This window comes from Triturus cristatus, chromosome 11 (genome assembly GCF_964204655.1).
Source record: "Triturus cristatus chromosome 11, aTriCri1.1, whole genome shotgun sequence".
Classification (NCBI taxonomy): Eukaryota; Metazoa; Chordata; class Amphibia; order Caudata; family Salamandridae; genus Triturus; species Triturus cristatus.
This window is the reverse complement of record NC_140594.1, coordinates 145,394,126-145,414,857: the sequence shown is the minus strand read 5'-3', so window position 1 is coordinate 145,414,857 and position 20,732 is coordinate 145,394,126. Positions and strand designations below refer to the sequence as shown.

General features: G+C 48.1%; 1 protein-coding gene across 1 annotated transcript in view; it reads left to right on the top strand.

Moving 5' to 3' along the window:
* Window positions 1-20,732, top strand: part of DNAH10 (dynein axonemal heavy chain 10) — a 1,995,301-nt gene that overhangs the window by 780,652 nt on the left and 1,193,917 nt on the right. Inside the window, exons 22-23 of the mRNA XM_085636177.1 lie at window positions 15,677-15,793; window positions 15,883-15,985. Of these exons, the coding sequence (XP_085492303.1) occupies window positions 15,677-15,793; window positions 15,883-15,985 (220 nt within the window). The remainder of the gene's footprint in view (window positions 1-15,676; window positions 15,794-15,882; window positions 15,986-20,732) is intronic.

Below are 20,732 nucleotides of genomic sequence, written 5' to 3'. Positions count from 1 at the left end.
GACCTGGGTTGAGCAATATAGATTTTCTTTCTTATTTTAAAAAAATTTCTTGAGTTTTCTGATGAATGAATAAGTGAATGAATGGTTAGTTTTTATATAGTGCAAATCTACTCAAGCGCTGGGAATGAAAGAACGGACGAAGGGATCGGACAAGGACTGCGGAATTAAAAGTTTAAATAGGTGGGCCGGATGCATTGAAATTAAAAGATTGGACATGTATTTTTAAGTGTTACATGTCCTGGTAGTGAAAGCTCACAAATTAGTTTTTCACTACTGTGAGGCCTACCTCTTCCATAGCACAACATTGAAATTACCTTATTACATTTAATAAGCGCTAACTTTTGATTGGGAACAGGTAGAAAAGTCATAATCTGATAGAGACGGCTAGCTGCAGATTCCTTACTTTAGAATCTTTCCCCAGGTGCAAGACTGGATCCGGAACTGTTTTCCCATAGCACATCTGCTCATCTCCAAATCGATTTCATCCACCGGACGTCAAAGATGCCCATAAAACTCCCTCGCTAATGCGCTGTCAGTTCCTTCTTTTCCATTCTCACAAAGTCTTGTTGAGGGAAAAGTGTGCTTTTTGTGATATTGTCAGGGTTAAAACACTATGGATCTTGTGTGATATGTCTATCACAGATCCTCATACCATCTGTTTGTTGTGCCTTAGAGAACACCATGACTCCAAGACGTGTGGTTCCTGTCAGCGTCTTCAGCTGAAGGTGTTGAGAGAGCTTTGGACGAAACATCTGGTGGCACGATTATCTGCACTGCGGCATCGTCTGTTCTCCCTGAAGTCCAGAGACTGGTCGAGGAGCGATTTGGGTGAGGAGCCACCTCCATACTGGGAGGCTCCAAAGGGCAAATGGTCGGTACGCAAGTCCGTCTTTGACGCGTTCTCTTAAACTTTGGTTGCAGAGCATTCACTGGAGTCCACCTAGTGCCTCCCTAAATATCTGGGGGATATTACCTTTCCCTGCATAAAGCTTTTGGGCCTCAGTCTCCCTCTGGTGCACTTTCTGGCCCCAAGGAGAAAGAAGGTGCCCTGACTGGCTCCATGCCAGCAGGTTCGCCTTTGGTGACAGTTTGGCCCTCTGAATTCCTTAACGGATTTGAGGCGGCACCGGTGCACAGCCCGTCTACGTCCGGTCAGCCGTTGTCGTCACAGGCTCCGATTGATGCTCTTTCTGACTTTGATTTGACGCTGCAACGGCACTGAATGTCCTGGTATGACAACGTAGGAAAGTTCTTCTTAGGTTGTCAGTTTCCCTCAGTGGAATTATCCACAGACCCTTTGGTGGGTGTTCTTCACCAAGGTGAGATGGGAGTGGACTCTTTACATCCGTATAATGAGTCTCTGTTTGACCATTTGTTAGGAGCTTGGGTGAAAACTGTTATGGGAGCTCCAGTTGACCGGGCTCTTGCCCATAGGTATCGACCCGCCCCTGGAGACCCAGTTTGTCTCATGCGACATCCCACCACAAAAGGGCTGATGGTTCAGACCGCTGCGGCTTCACCAGACCCTAGATCCTTCCCTTCTTTTTCCCCAAATAAAGAGTCCAGATAGCTAGAACATTGCGGGAGGACTATATTCTCTTCTGTTAGTTCGGCATTGAGGTAATTAAACACGTCATGTGTTTTGGGCAGATTCTTTTGGGAAGCAGCAAAATTCACCATAAATTGATTGTGCTATAGACGCCACTGATTCCATGGGTAAAGCTGTGGCTCAGTCAGCTTCACTGCAGACATGCATGGCTGCATTAGTCTGGGTTTTCATAGCCTGAAAGATATGCCGTGGGATGGTGTACATTTATTTGGTGAACATGCTGATTCAGCTTCACAGCGATTCAGAGCTGGTCGTTGTGACAAAGCTATCTAGACATGTCTTTGAATGTTCTGCTTCAATTCTTTGTTTCTCACTTGTGCAGAAAGAAGTGTTTATATGTGGCTGTGTTGGAATATGTATTTTTTCTGAAGGATACATCTGCCTGTGGATTCCTCACCTTACATCTGCCTGTGGATTCCTCACCTTCTGAATATCCCCTGCGCCAGCATTCTGCTGAACTTTGTCCTAGCTCTCCACGCCGACGAGATCGTCACAATGCTATGGCTCTGCATGCGGCTCCGCATGACATCACTGGAGCCATAAGAGGGCCACGTAGACGTGATGACGTCAGTTCCCTTTTTTCCGCGCTGTCGACGCTAATAGTTTTTCTGGGACTCTCCATACTTTCTGATAGATACTTTGTATTTTGGCTTATTTCCTTCTGTGGTTTTGCCGTGTCTGCTCCAAGGAAGTCAGGTTTTAAGCACTGTAAAGAGTGCGGGGTCATATTTCGATAACTGACCCCCATGAGGACTGTCTGTGGTGTTTATCATCAGAACACGACGTCGAGGGCTGTTCTTGCTGTAGAAAGATGAACCCGAAGGCCTTGAAGGAACAGGAAGCCAAACTGCACTTGGCTAAAGTGAGAAAAGAAAAAAGGGGTCAAAAACGTTCGAAGTCGAGGTCGTCGGCTTCACATGACTCGAAGAGGAAGCACAAGAAGAAGAAGAGGCATGGATCTCGGCGCCGTTCATCGAAGCCTGTAGTTTCGAGGTCGCCTTCTCCGACTCCTCGACGTTGTGTTAAGGACTTTGTCTCTCCTTCACCTTCAGTGTCTCCTCAAGTGACTCCGACCCATTCTCCTTTGTACAAAGGGACTCCGGCGCCGTCACCGACACCGAGATTTTCTCCGACTCTGGAAGGTTTGTCGGATCCGGCTGATGCTGAGGCTCCTTCAGCTCCAGTGGCTCTGCCTGTGGCCCCGGCGGTTCCGACTCCGGAGGTGCCTCGATTGGATCTCGAACCAGCTCAGTATCCTAAATTTCCAGCGCCAGGTTCGGATCCCTCGCATTTTTTAAATGCGATGTATGGTGTGTTTATCAGGGCCTCAAACCTTCTGGTGCACCTTCGGGTCCCGTGGGTCCTCTGGCATTTAATTTGGGTGTGCCTCACCATTATCCTCAGGCCCCCTTTGTGCCATTCATGCCAACTACGCCGTCCTGGCATTTTCCAGCTCCGAGGATGTCGACGCCGTATGTGCAGTCCCCGGCTCCATACGGTGAACCTTATTCTCGGATTCAGCTGTTTATTTGTGTTGGGTTTTTAATTGAGGCCTGGTATACAGGTCTTTAAGTTTGCTTTACTCTGAAGAAGAGCTCCAGCTCAAGAGTTGATCCCTTCATGGTATGTACCATACTCTATGTGGACTATCTTTTGTATGCTACGGTGAGTATTTCTAAATATATTGTGCCAGGATTACTCACCTTGTGCACTATTAGTCTCACATTTGAGTGTGCAGAGTTCTACCCTCTGTATCAGGTTATTTCTCTGACGTATGATAGCATACATTCATGAGGTTTGGTACCCCTTGTAGATACTTTCCAAATTTGTACCCCATGGGAGCTTCAGTGTATATGATCTGCCTTTTAATGAGCGGTTTATGTACAATGACGCTCTTATTAGTTTTGGTTAATATGATGAGGTGTTTATTATACTTTGGTGTGGTATTTGTGTGACCTCATGCTTCATTTATGGGCATACGTCACTAGACTGAGGTGCCATTGATGGGATCATACAGCACCGAGGGTGTCTATCCCATGATTCCTTCTGATATTTTCACAGAAAGTAGCGGGTAGCCTACATTATTAGTTTATATAGCTTTGGCTTTTCCACTGGTACTTGCTTTACGTTTAGGTGATAGATAATGTTACTTATGATTGATGATAAAAGATCTCTACTTTTGCTATATTTAGAACATTGTTAATGAAAAGCTTATCATCTTGTGAGCTTTAAGACACTACATGTTTTGCTCTTCATGATCTGTCTTATAGGCATTGCGGGCTCTTTTGCCCCTTTGTGTGGACATTGTTGCTTTGTACATGTTCCTTGGGCATGTTTGTTTGTTTTACTTGGATTATGTCATGATATTACAGGTCTCCAAGGAGACGTAGTCTCTCAGGCAACTTCTATTATGAAGGATACTTGATGGTTTTGATTCTTTTTGGGTTGTTATAATGCTGTGCATTATTACTTAAGATTTTCTTCTTTTCTGAAGGATATTTTCCTCTAATGGTGTACCTTTACCTTTTCTTGTTTATGAAGGTGTTCATCTAGGGGCCGATTCACAGAACTGACTTAAGACAAAATCCTAAACTTACTACTTTTGGTATTCACAGAGGGCATTTAGTAGTAGTAAAGTTAGGATTTTGTCTTAAGTTTGACTTAAGACAAACTTAAGACAGACTTAAGACAGACTTAAGACAGACTTAAGACAAACTTAAGACAAACTTGAGACAAAATCCTAACTTAAGTCTGTCTTAAGTCTGTCTTAAGTCTGTCTTAAGTCTGTCTTAAGTCTGTCTTAAGTCTGTCTTAAGTCTGTCTTAAGTCTGTCTTAAGTCTGTCTTAAGTCTGTCTTAAGTCTGTCTTAAGTCTGTCTTAAGTCTGTCTTAAGTCTGTCCGAAGTATGTCTTAAGTCAAACTTAAGACAAAATCTTTACTACTACTAAATGCCATCTGTGAATACCAAAAGTAGTAAGTTTAGGATTTTGTCTTAAGTTAGTTCTGTGAATCGGGCCAGTATATTGGTGCTTTAGTGGAAGAGACGTTGGCCTCATAGCTTCTACCTTTTGTAGAAGGCTTTTATTCCTACTATACAGGATTGTTGCTCCTCTAGTTTTTGGTTCTTAGATTCATATTTTCCGGTGTAGTCCCTAGATTACGTATACAAATTGATGTTTATTTTATAGATCAGTTGGATTCTTTTGTTATGGAATCCTTTAAAGTTTACGGTTTCAGTATAGGGGCAATATTTTCTAGATCATCTGTAGGTCTCTATTCATAAAAGTAAGGTCACGTACTAACCTTGGGTTTTGCTAGGCTATCAAGGTTTCTTTTCCATACTTAATATCTTATCGAGCTCTAAACTACCATTGCTTAAGGGTGCTGTCTCAAGCAACTTGCATTACTCTGACGGATTGGATGGCTGTTGCTTTCCTCAATGCTATGATCGCATTATACTTACATACTGTTATGTCAGTATTGTCTGTGGATTCTTTGACTTTTTTTCTGTATCTTTAAATCTGAATTTTCTTAGGACCAGACCGCTAGGGTGTCCCTCAGGACATGCTTCCAGTCTACCTTTTGTGGGGGTATAGCGACTCCTGATCTCCAATCTTATCATGCGGCATCTCACCTCCTGGTTTTGAATGATTGGTGGTATGGTTTTAGTAACGACCCGGCCTATCGAGTCAAAAGTGGCTGATGGGGGATATGCTGCCACACAGACTGCTCTACGCGGGGAAAGAGCAGCGCAGGCTGCCACCAGCTACTCTGGTTGTGTTTGGCGTGTGGATGGACTCCCTTCGCCGGGTGTGATGGCTGCGACGGTTGACGAGGGAGACCCCACTTTGGCAGAGTGGCCTCATGCCACGGGTGACCGCTTAAGCTGGATTTAAACGACGGGATGCCATTGGTATATCCATGCTCGGTAGTGTGATGCGGGGCACTACCATGAAATCGTTTCAGGACCTTCGGCTCGAATCCGATATGCCCCATGCTCAGTTTTATAAATACCTGCAATTAAGACATGCCTTAACTCCCTATATCTCACAACTGGATTCTCTTCCCGACTTCAACCCAATTGAGGCAAAAGTTTTTATGGGGGACTTGGGTGATCACAAAACCGCAAAGATATATCAAATGCTGGTAACAAATCTCTCCACGACCTTGGATCCCCTCCGGGGAAAATGTCAGGCGGATTTGGGCCCACTGGATAGTGATGATTGTCGAGAAGCCCTGGAATCCCCGAGGTACGGGGCAATTGCCTCCCGCCTTAGGCTTATTCAATTTAAATACTTGCAACGCACATATTTTACTAGTTATAGGGTTTGGAGGGCAGGAATGATAGATTCCCCCATGTGCCTTACGTGCGACAGGGAGGAGGGTACATTGCTACATACAACTTGGAGCTGTGAGGCCTTCGGCCGGTTTTGGAGAGGGGTTATCAGCTGTGTCTCTGAAGTACTAGGATGGGCGGTACCGCATTCCCCTAGGCTAATTCTACTGCATATTACGGATGAGATAGGGGGCAATATCTACAAACGACATTTATTATTCTTGGGCTTCACCCTAGCCAAAAGGGATATTGCTTGGGCGTGGAAGGATCGGGCCCCACCTAAGTTGAGTACTTGGAGGGCTGATCTTGATTGGTGCATGGGCCAGGAGCAGCCTATATTTAAGGCAAGAGGGTGCCCTCAAAAGCACAATAAAATTTGGAAGCGATTGGCGGATTTTAGGGGTCTTGATTTGGAGCCACCTCCTCCACACCGTGCGGTAGCACGAATGGTTAGTTTTATTTCAATGGCCCAGGGGCCTGTTTTTGGGTGGACAGGGCACAGCTGGAGCTTTGTTATACTATCTGTGACACAGTGTGTTAGAAGGTTTGGGACTGGCATTTATGGTCCTAATTGGTTTATGTTTTTGATTTATAACTTGCATGTAATAGTCACCTGCTTGATATTCAATATGTGGAAGACTCTGTGTATCCATTGCTTTGACATTTGTATAAATACTTCATCAGTAGACTCAATAAAAAGAGTTTTGAAAAAAAAAAAAGAATTTTCTTTTATTGATACATAGGCGTTTAATTATTTGGCTCCTATGTCACTATACATATATATTGGATATCTTAGAATATATCGCATAGAGGTGTTGCTCTGTAGCATGGCCTGCTGCTTTGTGTTCCACAGGTTCAAACATGCAGTTCCGGCTGGGATTTTGGACCAAATGTTTATTTTTTCTTACTGTCATTTAGCGGCGTCTTATTGTTAGGGGTAAGGTTATCCCCATGCTTTTAATGTTTTTTTATGACGTTTTGTTACTGTGGTTTTGTCTACAGTTATTGTGAGGTGAAAATGCATGGTTCGAATCCCATTAGGGGTGTGAATAGTTTTATACTCATGTTGTTGGTTAGGGTCACAGATTTGTCATACTAACATGGGTATTTTATTCCCATGGTTTAAATGTCTTGTGACTTTACTTACCTATAATTCCTATATTTCTGATGGATACATCTGCCAGTGGATTCCTCACCTTGTGAATATCCCCTGCGCCAGCAACATTCGGAAACTTTTGTAGCAGTCCACGCCGATGAGGTCGAAGACGACGTCACAGAGGCACGGCTCCGCTCGCGACTCCGCTGACGTCACCGGCTCCATAAGAAGACCTCCTCGGCGTGATGACGTCAGTTCCCTTTTTTCCGCGCCGACGACGCCAACGGATTTCGGGAATCGTTACTGGTAGCTGTTCTGGTTACTTTGTATGTTTTCTGGATTTCTCTGTCTATCTTCTAAGGATGTCGACAAGGAAGTCTGGGTTTAAGCCTTGCCGAGAATGTGGCAAGCTTATGTCCATCACCGACCCGCACGACGATTGCGTTTGGTGTTGTCCTCGGACCATGACGTGGGAGGTTGTTCGAGTTGCAGGAAAATGAGCTCGAAGGCTCTTAAGGAGAGAGAGGCAAAGCTCTTTATCGCCCGGATGAAGAAAAAGGAGAAAAGAGGTAGAAGAAGATCCAGGTCGAGGTCGAGGTCGGCTTCCAAGTCGACTTCGGGTCATGCTTCAAAGAGCAAGAAGCATAAGAAGAAGAGGAGGCATTCGTCGCATCATAAGGCTTCGACGTCAAAGTCGAAATCGCCTGCTCGGCGTCGAAGGGAGTCAGTGTCTCCATCTCCTGTTCCGACTTCGCCTCCGGTTCCATCTTCTCCGGTGCCTTCGCCGGCTCCGGTTGAATCCCCGGTGCCGGCGTCCTCTCCGGTGCCGGTACTATCTCCAGATCCTGCAAGTCCTCCGGCTCCGTCTCCGACTCCGGCCCAGGATGAGGATCGTCAGGCTCCGGGTGAGTCTGTGACGCCGCAAGTTCCACCGTCTGCGCCGGCAGGCCCGAGTCCGGTGTTACCTGACCAGTATCCGGCTTTCCCTAATCCAGGTCAGGACCCCTCGCATTATCTCAATGCAATGTACGGGGTGTTCTCACGGGCCATGTATACCTCTGGTGCACCTATGGGTCCGATGGCTTTCAATCTGGGTGTGCCGCAGGTTTACCCTCAAGCACCGTTTATGCCGTTCTTCCCAGCGACGCCGTCTTGGCAGATGCCGGCGCCGAGAACATCGACGCCGCTTCCCTCTTCGCCGGCGCCGACTCGACCTCGTTCGACGCCGGCTGCTCCAGTTGATCCGCGTTCGACGCCACTGCCGGCGCCGTCGGATTCGAACACGGCGCCGCCGACGCCGCAGGTGCGGATCCGTTCGAGAAGGGAGGCGCAGAGAGTGCTGGAGGAGAGACGCTTTCTGATGGAAGAGGCTGAAGAGGGGGAATTGGTCGAATCCGATGAGGTGTTCGACGAATTAAAGGAGGCAAGTGGTCTGGATTTGTCTCCGGAGTGGGAGATCACTCCGCCATCGGACAAACCCTCTAAAGACGCGGCACCCTATCATGCTGTAATTAGAAAGGCTGCGGAGTTGTTGGACCTTCAATTACCATCTACTGAATTCAAGTCCAATATTTTGACTGAGGTGTTGCATTCTCCAACTGCGGTCTCAGAGCCTCTGTTGCCCTTCAATGAGGCAATTTTGGAACCTGTGCTGGATGTATGGCGCAAGCCTTTCTCAGCTCCTGCAGTCTCCAAGGTGGTTGCAAGAAGGTATAGGGTGGCTCCAGAGGATCCTGAATTTTTATCTTCACACCCTTCACCTGAAAGCCTGGTAGTTCAGGCGGCTTGTTCTGGACGGTCGAAAGGTGCATTTCCTCAAGTCCCAGGGGACAGGGAGGCAAAAAAGGTGGACCAATCGGCCAAGAAGGTTTTTTCATCAGCCAGTATGGCATTAAAATCTTCAAATGCGACTTGTTTGTTGGGGCGCTATATCCATGCGCTTATGGACTCTGCTAAAAAGTTGGCGCCAAAACTGTCAGAGGAGGATAGAGGAGGCTTCAATGAAGTGCTGTCGGATACCCAGGCGGCTGCTCGCCAGGTTATACAGAGTGGCCTGGATACAGCAGACTCAGTTGCCAGGGTCATGGGTTCTTCAGTTGCCACCAGGAGGGGTGCATGGCTTAAGTCCTCCGAATTCTCTTCGGATGTTCAGTCAACTTTGTTGGACTTACCTTTTGATGGGTCTGGTCTGTTCGGGAAGAAGGCTGATGCTGCTCTCGAGCGCTTCAAAGAGAGTAAGGCTACGGCTAGGTCGTTGGGCCTTCAATCCCAGCCGAGAGGTACTTTCAAGAGGTACAGAGGATTTGGAAGGGCGAGTTTTCGTTCCTACAGACCAACCCAGCAGCAGCAGCAGCAAGGCTCTCTGTCCAAGGGATATAGAGGAAGACTTAGAGGTCGCTCACGTGGCCGTCAACTCTCCTCCTCCTCTTCCTCAGCCCCTCCCACCACCGCAAAACAGCCCTAGATTCGACATTCCGGATCATGCTGGTCCTGTGGGGGGCCGGCTTACCCATTTTCTACAAGATTGGGAATCTGTAACTACAGATCTCTGGGTTCTAGATCTTGTAGAAAATGGGTACGCCCTTCCCTTTCGGGAATTCCCTCCAAATTACCCTCCTTGTCAAGGTGCTTGCTCGGAGGACCACCGTCTTCTCCTGCAGGAGGAAGTCCTGAAGTTGTTTCAGAAAGGTGCGATAGAGGTGGTCCCGGAGCAGGAGAGGGGTCAGGGATGCTACTCCCGGTATTTTCTGATCCCGAAAAAGGACGGCAGATTGCGTCCGATACTGGACCTCAGAATCCTGAACTTTTACCTGAAACAGGAGAAGTTCAAGATGCTCACCCTTGCGCAGGTTCTTCAGGCGCTGAATCAGGAGGACTGGATGGTGTCGCTCGACTTGCAGGATGAGTATTTTCACATCCCCATTCTGAAGTCGCACAGGAAGTATCTCCGGTTTACGGTGGGGTCGCAACATTATCAGTTTGCGGTCCTCCCGTTTGGTCTTACTTCGGCACCTCGAGTCTTCACAAAGGTGATGGCGGTGGTGGCAGCCCATCTCAGAAGGTCGGGGATTTCGGTTTTCCCTTATTTAGACGACTGGCTGATCAAGGCGGAGTCGTCGGAGAAGGTGCTGTTCCATCTGCGGGATACAACTCGGCTGTTGTACAGATTGGGTTTTTTGATCAATGTGCCCAAATCTCACCTGGTGCCCTCTCAGCGCAACCTGTTCATAGGTGCGGTACTGGACACTACTGTGTGTCGAGCATTCCCTCCTCCTCAAAGGATTCTCGACATTCAGGAAATGATTCCTTTATTTTACAGCGGAGCGGTCGTTCCAGTTCTGAAGGTCCTTCGCCTGCTCGGTCTGTTCGCTTCCTGCATCCTGTTGGTCAACCATGCACGCTGGCACATGAGGGCGCTCCAGTGGTGCCTCCGCAAGCAGTGGTATCAGCACAGGGGAGATCTCAGGGAGTCTGTGAGGATCTCCAGAGAAGCTGCAGCGGATCAGTCTTGGTGGAGCGTGGAGGGCAATCTGTCCCAAGCAAAGCCCTTTCATCTACCTCCATCGGTGGCCACAGTGATAACGGATGCATCCACTCTAGGGTGGGGTGCTCATCTGGGGGATCTGGAGATCAAGGGTCTTTGGTCTCCAGAGGAAAGGCTGCTTCACATCAACCTTCTGGAATTGCGGGCGATTCGTTTGGCGCTCAAGGCCTTCCTCCCTTCCCTTCGCTGTCAGTCTGTTCAGGTCCTGGCGGACAACACTACCGCGATGTGGTATATAAACAAACAGGGAGGAGTGGGGTCTCTTTGTCTCTGCAGAGAGGCCCTGCGTCTATGGTCCTGGGCTCAGGACCATCAGATTTGTCTGATGGCAAATCATCTGGCCGGAGTTCTGAACGTGCGTGCGGACAGTCTCAGTCGGCAGTTCTCCGCCGACCACGAGTGGAGGCTTCATCCGGAGGTGGTTCGTCATGTCTTTCGGACGTGGGGGACACCCCGGGTGGACCTGTTTGCCACTTTCGAGAACGCGCACTGCCCGTCATTCTGCAGTCTCCAGTATCCGATGCAGGGGGCGTTGGGGGACGCGTTTCAGTTGAGTTGGAGCTCACGACTCCTTTACGCGTTTCCTCCCATACCCTTGATTCCTCGGGTTCTGAGGAAGATTCGCCAAGACCGGGCCCAAGTTATATTGGTCGCCCCGGATTGGCCAAGAAGGGTGTGGTATTCAGATCTTCTCCACCTCTCCTCGTGCCCTCCGCTCCGTCTCCCACTGAGGGCGGACCTCCTCTCGCAGTCGGAGGGGCAGGTTCTACACCCCCACCTCCAGACCTTACACCTTCATGCCTGGAGATTGAACGGGGCAACCTGAATTCTTTCTCTCTCCCACCAGATGTGGTGGATGTTATTTTATCGGCCAGGCGACACTCCACCAAATCCATATACTCCTATAGATGGTCTAAATTCGTTCTCTGGTGTGGAGAGAGGTCAATTGATCCCTTGAAGGCTCGTTTGTCTCACATTCTGCAGTTTGTCCTTTCTCTTGCTCAGCAAGGCTTTGCTGTGGCTACAGTTAAAGGATATTTATCGGCTTTGTCGGCTTTTCTATGCCTGCCGGATCAGCCGTCCTTATTTAAATCGCCTATTGTACTTAGGTTTCTCAAGGGCCTCACAAATAAATTTCCTCCTACTCCTTTTATTGTACCTCAATGGGACTTACACCTTGTACTGACTTATCTTATGGGTTCTCCCTTCGAGCCCTTACATAAGTGTCCCTTGAGACTGTTGTCCTTTAAAACGGTTTTCCTCGTTGCTATCACCTCGGCAAGGAGGGTAAGTGAGCTTCAAGCTCTTAGTTCAAAACCCCCATTCTTGACTGTGCATGCTGAACGAATGGTGCTCCGGACCAGGGCTGCGTTTTTGCCTAAAGTGGTAACTCCCTTCCATCTGGGGCAGTCCATTACCCTTCCTACCTTTTATCCTCCCCCTCACCCTTCCAAGGAGGAGGAGAGACTTCACCGCTTGGACCCGAAGAGGGCGGTGAGCTTTTACTTGGATAGGACAAAAGACTACAGGATCGATGACCAGCTCTTTGTGGGCTTTGCTGGCTGCAGAAAGGGTCGTGTGGTGCACCAGCGCACCCTTTCAAGATGGATTGTGCTATGCATCAAGATCTGCTAATCCCTAGCTGGTAAGGAGCCTCCGGAGGGTTTGAGGGCTCATTCTACCAGGGCTAAGTCATCTACGTCTGCTTTATCTAGGGGTGTTCCTGTGGAGGATATTTGTAGGGCGGCAACTTGGGCCTCCCTCCACACCTTCGCAAAACATTATTGCTTGGAAACCGAGGTGAGGAGGGACGGGCATTTTGCTCGTTCCGTCCTTCAGGATTTTTTGGTATAGGGGGATGGACACCCTCCTCCGGGAGTGGGGACTGCTGTGGAATCTATTCACAAGGTGAGGAATCCACTGGCAGATGTATCCATCAGAAGAACAAGTTACTTACCTTCGGTAACGCTTTTTCTGGTGGATACAGTATCTGCCTGTGGATTCCTCACTGACCCACCCGCCTCCCCGTTGTCCATCCTTCTATACCGGTATTTCTATGCCTGTAATTCTATTGATGGGTTTTTAAATGTGTTTATCACTGCCAAAGGCATTATGTTATTTCTTGTGCTTTGTTATTTATTTTCCACACTGGGTGTGTTGATATGCATATTGTGTACTGTGTATGCTGTGTATATGTTGCTGTCAGTCCGTCCGTGTGCCTCGAAGGCACGGAAAAAAGGGGCGGAACTGACGTCATCACGCCGAGGAGGTCTTCTTATGGAGCCGGTGACGTCAGCGGAGTCGCGAGCGGAGCCGTGCCTCTGTGACGTCGTCTTCGACCTCATCGGCGTGGACTGCTACAAAAGTTTCCGAATGTTGCTGGCGCAGGGGATATTCACAAGGTGAGGAATCCACAGGCAGATACTGTATCCACCAGAAAAAGCGTTACCGAAGGTAAGTAACTTGTTTGTTATTAATCACCTTGATTGTTATGAATGTCTGGTCTTTTTCTCATGGTCTGGACCGGGTTTGTTATAGTAAGAGACTTTTCATGGTCTCCGTTCAAAGACTCTCCTCTGGGAATGGTATGGCTTTGGCATTTGATTCTAAAGTAAGGAATCTGTGGCTAGATGCCTCTATCAGATGAACAAGTTACTTACCTTCGGTAACGCATTATCTGGTAGAGGCAGGATCTAGCTGCAGATTCCTTAACAACCCTCCTGTCCTCCCCGCTCTGCGAACGGAGTCTTCTTTTGTCTCAAAGATTTCATTATGGTCATTCACTTCCTCATATTAAAATAACCAAATAAATAATTAAAAGGAAGAATCCAGTAATCATTTGAAACAAGGGTGTCTTTTATTTTAGGACACTGTTTTAATAGGCAGTTTCTATACGTTGCTCCACGTTTTAAGGGCAGAAATTAGTAATGGAAGAAACTGACGTTCGAAAGGGAGTTATATGTACTCCGTCGACATCACATCTGGTGGACAACGTTGATATGGAGTCGCATGATGCCCTCTACCGATGCGAGCACATGCTATGGGAAATTTGTTCCGGATCCAGTCTCGTGCCTGGGGAAGATTCGAAAGTAAGGAATCTGCGGATAGAGCCTGTCTCAATCAGATAATTTGTTACCAAAGATAGTAACTAGTTCTTTGGTGCCTGAGAAATCATAGTTTAAAATCTTCTTTAATGGTAAAGTAGGATTTTAAGTTACAATTTTGAAAACTGCTCTTTTAGAAAGTTGTCATTTTCCTACTCTATTTGGTGCCGGCAGCCTGTTCCTGGGTCACAAGACTGGGTGTAGTTTGGCAGTTGGTCATTTCACAATCCTCCCAGGCAGACACACAATAGAGTGATTAGGAGTGCCTTGATGGGCCATCACTGGCAGTATGGGGGTTGGAGCTGGGCACTTCCTCACTTTCAATTCAATAGGCTAGGCCATGCCTTTACACAAGGAACGTCACACTAGTCCATTGTGTCTGCAGCCAGGCTTGAGACAGGTATGGGAGACAGGAAATTCCAAGAACTTCAACAGGAATCTCTAGAAACATCTCCTACTTTAATGAAGGCACCAGGACTCTCAGACCTCCTGTTCAGTTTGCTTTCTGGACCTGCAGGATGACTCTCAGACAGGACCCCGGCAAACTGCTCAGCCGCCCACCCCCCACACCCCCCCCCCCGGTTCAGGAGGAGTGCAGCTGAGCACTTTGCGAGTGTTGGTTTCGGCCGATTTTGTTACAGGGGGCCGAAATTGCTCACCCCCGGTAACAGAAATTGCCCCCCAGGAGCTGAAAACCAGCCCCCACCCTAGCGGCCTACCGGGGAAACGCCCAGTGCCCGCTATTGCCAGTCCGGCCCTGCTCTCAGAGGAATGCCTACTGCTGTGGCCAGCTGTGCCCTTTAGAAGATTGCTTTGCTGCACTTGGAAGGACTGCTTTGAAGCCTGCCTTGAACCCTCAGAAGCCTAGAAGGGCTAGTTGGGTGACCTCTGGAACAGAGCCTCAAGAACAGAAAAGGCTCCAACCATCTTGAACTTGTACCTGAACTCAGCCTGAGTGAGTCCTGACCCTCCAAGTGGTGCCTTTCCATTCCTGGACCATTGGAATTTGTTCTAGAGGTTCCCAGATGGCCACAATGCAAAACCTGGGACTTTAAAGTTTTTTGGCTAAAAAGTGCTCTGAGAACTGTGAGGATACTGGGACCTACGTGCTTGTCTTTCCACCCAAGGTGCCTTGCCGGTTGGCCTGACTTCACGGAAGCTCCAGCTACTCTATTCTTCACAGCATCAAATCCTCTTCATCGGCTCTTCACAGAAGGGGTATTCAGCCTCATGGAGCCCTTGTCGGCTACAGCTTTCAACTTGAGGTTTTCGATTTCCAAAAAAGAGACTAGGTCCTAACATAGAAATCTTCACTACGACTTTGTCCAGCTGTTCCGTGATGACACCTCCTCCTTGGACACTGCCTGCAGACTTGCCGCCGTGAACTTTATTTTCACAGACATTTTTCCACTAAATTTCTTCTAAGTCCGAAGGTAAGCGATGACCGGGCCCAATCCACTACTTGTATCTGACCTGTGCTCCATTACAGTCGTCCACAACTTTCAACTTAGACCCAGTTTTGCGAGACGTGATGTCGGCAGTTGGCTCTTTGATACTTTAGGTGCTAGTTTATTCTTCAAACTTAAACAATTCATAACTCAGGTTCTTCTGATTGGATCTTTGTCATTTTGTTGCCAAATAATTTATTATAATGTACTCTATTTCTGTAAATGGGTGTGGGATTTTTCTTGTATTTTCACTTTATTACTGTTTGCATGCAGCATAAATATTTTGCAGATTGCCTCCAAGTTAAGCCTGACTGGATTCGTGCTAAGCTACAAGAGGTTTAAGCTCATGTTAATTTAGTGACTTTAGTGGCTCACCCTGACAGGGATTGTAGCTGTTGCTTGAGCAGGGTTTCCCCCACTCAACCAACAACCTAATTTTTCACAAAAATGTATTACCCGTACCATTGATAACTTTACTACTATCCACTCTCTGGAAACACAAAGTGTGCATTGATTTCTGTTGTTATTGTGTCATCCAGGTCCCTGAGGAAGAAAAAGAACTGGTGATTACAATCAAAGATAAGTGGGAAGCTCTTGTACGTGAATCTGATGAGGTAGACCACAGCCTTGGACGTGTTAAAAAGACCTTTACGCAGGTGAATTTATTTCAAGATACATGATTTAACAGAGCTGAGAAACAAGATAAAAAGAATGAACATATTTTCTTCAATTTTACTTCTAACAGATTACGAGAGACGAGATTGCAGAGTATAAGAAAGAGCTGGTCGAGTTTGCAGAAAGATTCCGCATTGAAGGGCCTGGCGCGGTTGGGGAGGATCTTGACGCAGGTAAGATGTTACCCAGGGTTTGATTTTCATTAGTAAGTTTTCATGTATTTTTCTTTGTGAATGAGGCGATGCCTTTTTTCAATGGAGACATTAATACTATTAACACCGAAAATGCTTTAATGTATCTGCACTCTCTACCAGCCTTTAATTTACATTGATATTGTATTGCATGTGCAAAATCTGATTTTTCTGAATGAAACGGAAAAAAAACCCATTAGCAATGCATTTGCCAGCGTCCTTGTACTTTTGCAGTTCATTGTGTTAATTTCAATAAAAAGCATGTGATCTCAGAAGCCAAGATCAAGAATTTACCTGGACCCGCAGTTACGTAACTGGCAGCGTGGTATTGAACACTTAGGGGCTGTGAACTCATTGAGTTGCCTCACTAGCATAATCTTAAAATTAATCTCTGTGGGTAATACCCATACTGAGAGTGTCACAATCTGAAATTGTTTCTCAGGAACAGCACCCATCCAGAATACCACTTTTCGGCATCCCCTCCTCTGGATGTATATATAACACAGAGGGACAGGGTGGCCAAGCGGGAAGGGGGGGAAGGGTAATAGGGATGGTACCGCAGGGTAGGAGATCTGGAAAACAAATAATGTGTAAATTATGCAAACATTAATGATTTGGATTCATAGGTAGAGATCTCTACATATGTCTTTATATATATAGCAGCGTGGAAGGGGCTCCGCTCTGTCAAGTGGCGGGAGTTATGTTGGCGTCAGCTGGTGCAGCTCGCTTTCTTGCTTCCGAGGTATCGGACCAGCTCCTGCTCGCCTCCACTACGGACAATGCTATGGATGTTGCCTGAAAGGGCCCGTGACTGCACGAGGAGCCGAGTGCACTTTCACTCTGCCTCACATCTTGCTAAAACCTGTGCTGGAGGTTAGATCGTCAATGGGGACCCAAGGGAACTTGATGATATTAATCTTGCCTGAATCACCTACCCCAGAAAAACGCGCCTTTTTCCTGCAGCCTTCCCCTCGCAACCCGTCACCAGGAACACTGCTTTCTGGGACTTGTAGTTGGCAGTGGAACACAGTAACAGCGAGGTCATGTGACGAGGGGGCGGCATTTTCCATCCTATGGTGGTTTAGCTGGACACATAAAGGCAGGACTAAAAGGTGAATCCAGGTGACAGCGGCGTCTGAAGAAGGCTACAACGCCGAAATGCATTATGCCTATGCTGTTTGTTAATAAAGGTTCCCGTGATTTCCCCAAAGAGGCCTCTTACCTTTTCTTTCACGAAGGGGATTTGATTATGGACATTTTGCACGCTAGCCAGCAGCGTGGAAGGGGCTCCGCTCTGTCAAGTGGCGGGAGTTATGTTGGCGTCAGCTGTTGCAGCTCGCTTTCTTGCTTCCGAGGTATCGGATCAGCTCCTGCTTGCCTCCACTATGGACAATGCTATGGATGTTGCCTGAAAGGGCCCGTGACTGCACGAGGAGCCGAGTGCACTTTCACTCTGCCTCACATCTTGCTAAAACCTGTGCTGGAGGTTAGAGCGTCAATGGGGACCCAAGGGAACTTGATGATATTAATCTTGCCTGAATCACCTACCCCAGAACAACGCGCCTTTTTCCTGCAGCCTTCCCCTCGCAACCCGTCACCAGGAACACTGCTTTCTGGGACTTGTAGTTGGCAGTGGAACACAGTAACAGCGAGGTCATGTGACGAGGGGGCGGCATTTTCCATCCTATGGTGGTTTAGCTGGACACATATAGGCAGGACTAAAAGGTGAATCCAGGTGACAGCGGCGTCTGAAGAAGGCTACAACGCCGAAATGCATTATGCCTATGCTGTTTGTTAATAAAGGTTCCCGTGATTTCCCCAAAGAGGCCTCTTACCTTTTCTTTCACGAAGGGGATTTGATTATGGACATTTTGCACGCTAGCCAGCAGCGTGGAAGGGGCTCCGCCCTGTCAAGTGGCGGGAGTTATGTTGGCGTCAGCTGTTGCAGCTCGCTTTCTTGCTTCCGAGGTATTGGATCAGCTCCTGCTCGCCTCCACTACGGACAATGCTATGGATGTTGCCTGAAAGGGCCCGTGACTGCACGAGGAGCCGAGTGCACTTTCACTCTGCCTCACATCTTGCTAAAACCTGTGCTGGAGGTTAGAGCGTCAATGGGGACCCAAGGGAACTTGATGATATTAATCTTGCCTGAATCACCTACCCCAGAACAACGCGCCTTTTTCCTGCAGCCTTCCCCTTGCAACCCGTCACCAGGAACACTGCTTTCTGGGACTTGTAGTTGGCAGTGGAACAAAGTAACAGCGAGGTCATGTGACGAGGGGGCGGCATTTTCCATCCTATGGTGGTTTAGCTGGACACATAAAGGCAGGACTAAAAGGTGAATCCAGGTGACAGCGGCATCTGAAGAAGGCTACAACGCCGAAATGCATTATGCCTATGCTGTTTGTTAATAAAGGTTCCCGTGATTTCCCCAAAGAGGCCTCTTACCTTTTCTTTCACAAAGGGGATTTGATTATGGACATTTTGCACGCTAGCCAGCAGCGTGGAAGGGGCTCCGCTCTGTCAAGTGGTGGGAGTTATGTTGGCGTCAGCTGTTGCAGCTCGCTTTCTTGCTTCCGAGGTATCGGATCAGCTCCTACTCGCCTCCACTACGGACAATGCTATGGATGTTGCCTGAAAGGGCCCGTGACTGCACGAGGTGCCGAGTGCACTTTCACTCTGCCTCACATCTTGCTAAAACCTGTGCTGGAGTTTAGAGCGTCAATGGGGACCCAAGGGAACTTGATGATATTAATCTTGCCTGAATCACCTACCCCAGAACAACGCGCCTTTTTCCTGCAGCCTTCCCCTCGCAACCCGTCACCAGGAACACTGCTTTCTGGGACTTGTAGTTGGCAGTGGAACACAGTAACAGCGAGGTCATGTGACGAGGGGGCGGCATTTTCCATCCTATGGTGGTTTAGTTGGACACATAAAGGCAGGACTAAAAGGTGAATCCAGGTGACAGCGGCGTCTGAAGAAGGCTACAACGCCAAAATGCATTATGCCTATGCTGTTTGTTAATAAAGGTTCCCGTGATTTCCCCAAAGAGGCTTCTTACCTTTTCTTTCACGAAGGGGATTTGATTATGGACATTTTGCACGCTGGCCAGCAGCGTGGAAGGGGCTCCGCTCTGTCAAGTGGCGGGAGTTATGTTGGCGTCAGCTGTTGCAGCTCGCTTTCTTGCTTCCGAGGTATCGGATCAGCTCCTGCTCGCCTCCACTACGGACAATGCTATGGATGTTGCCTGAAAGGGCCTGTGACTGCACAAGGAGCCGAGTGCACTTTCACTCTGCCTCACATCTTGCTAAAACCTGTGCTGGAGGTTAGAGCGTCAATGGGGACCCAAGGGAACTTGATGATATTAATCTTGCCTGAATCACCTACCCCAGAACAACGCGCCTTTTTCCTGCAGCCTTCCCCTCGCAACCCGTCACCAGGAACACTGCTTTCTGGGACTTGTAGTTGGCAGTGGAACACAGTAACAGCGAGGTCATGTGACGAGGGGGCGGCATTTTCCATCCTATGGTGGTTTAGCTGGACACATAAAGGTAGGACTAAAAGGTGAATCCAGGTGACAGCGGCGTCTGAAGAAGGCTACAAAGCCGAAATGCATTATGCCTATGCTGTTTGTTAATAAAGGTTCCCGTGATTTCCCCAAAGAGGCCTCTTACCTTTTCTTTCACGAAGGGGATTTGATTATGGACATTTTGCACGCTAGCCAGCAGCGTGGAAGGGGCTCCTCTCTGTCAAGTGGCGGGAGTTATGTTGGCGTCAGCTGTTGCAGCTCGCTTTCTTGCTTCCGAGGTATCGGATCAGCTCCTGCTCGCCTCCACTACGGACAATGCTATGGATGTTGCCTGAAAGGGCCCGTGACTGCACGAGGAGCCGAGTGCACTTTCACTCTGCCTCACATCTTGCTAAAACCTGTGCTGGAGGTTAGAGCGTCAATGGGGACCCAAGGGAACTTGATGATATTAATCTTGCCTGAATCACCTACCCCAGAACAACGCGCCTTTTTCCTGCAGCCTTCCCCTCGCAACCCGTCACCAGGAACACTGCTTTCTGGGACTTGTAGTTGGCAGTGGAACACAGTAACAGCGAGGTCATGTGACGAGGGGGCGGCATTTTCTATCCTATGGTGGTTTAGCTGGACACATAAAGGCAGGACTAAAAGGTGAATCCAGGTGACAGCGGCGTCTGAAGAAGGCTACAATGCCGAAATGCATTATGCCTATGCTGTTTGTTAATTAAGGTTCCCGTGATTTCCCCAAAGAGGCCTCTTACCTTTTCTTTCACGAAGGGGATTTGATTATGGACATTTTGCACGCTAGCCAGAAGCGTGGAAGGGACTCCGCTCTGTCAAGTGGTGGGAGTTATGTTGGCGTCAGCTGTTGCAGCTCGCTTTCTTGCTTCCGAGGTATCAGATCAGCTCCTGCTCGCCTCCACTACGGACAATGCTATGGATGTTGCCTTAAAGGGCCCGTGACTGCACGAGGAGCCGAGTGTACTTTCACTCTGCCTCACATCTTGCAAAAACCTGTGCTGGAGCTTAGAGCGTCAATGGGGACCCAAGGGAACTTGATGATATTAATCTTGCCTGAATCACCTACCCCAGAACAACGCGCCTTTTTCCTGCAGCCTTCCCCTCGCAACCCGTCACCAGGAACACTGCTTTCTGGGACTTGTAGTTGGCAGTGGAACACAGTAACAGCGAGGTCATGTGACG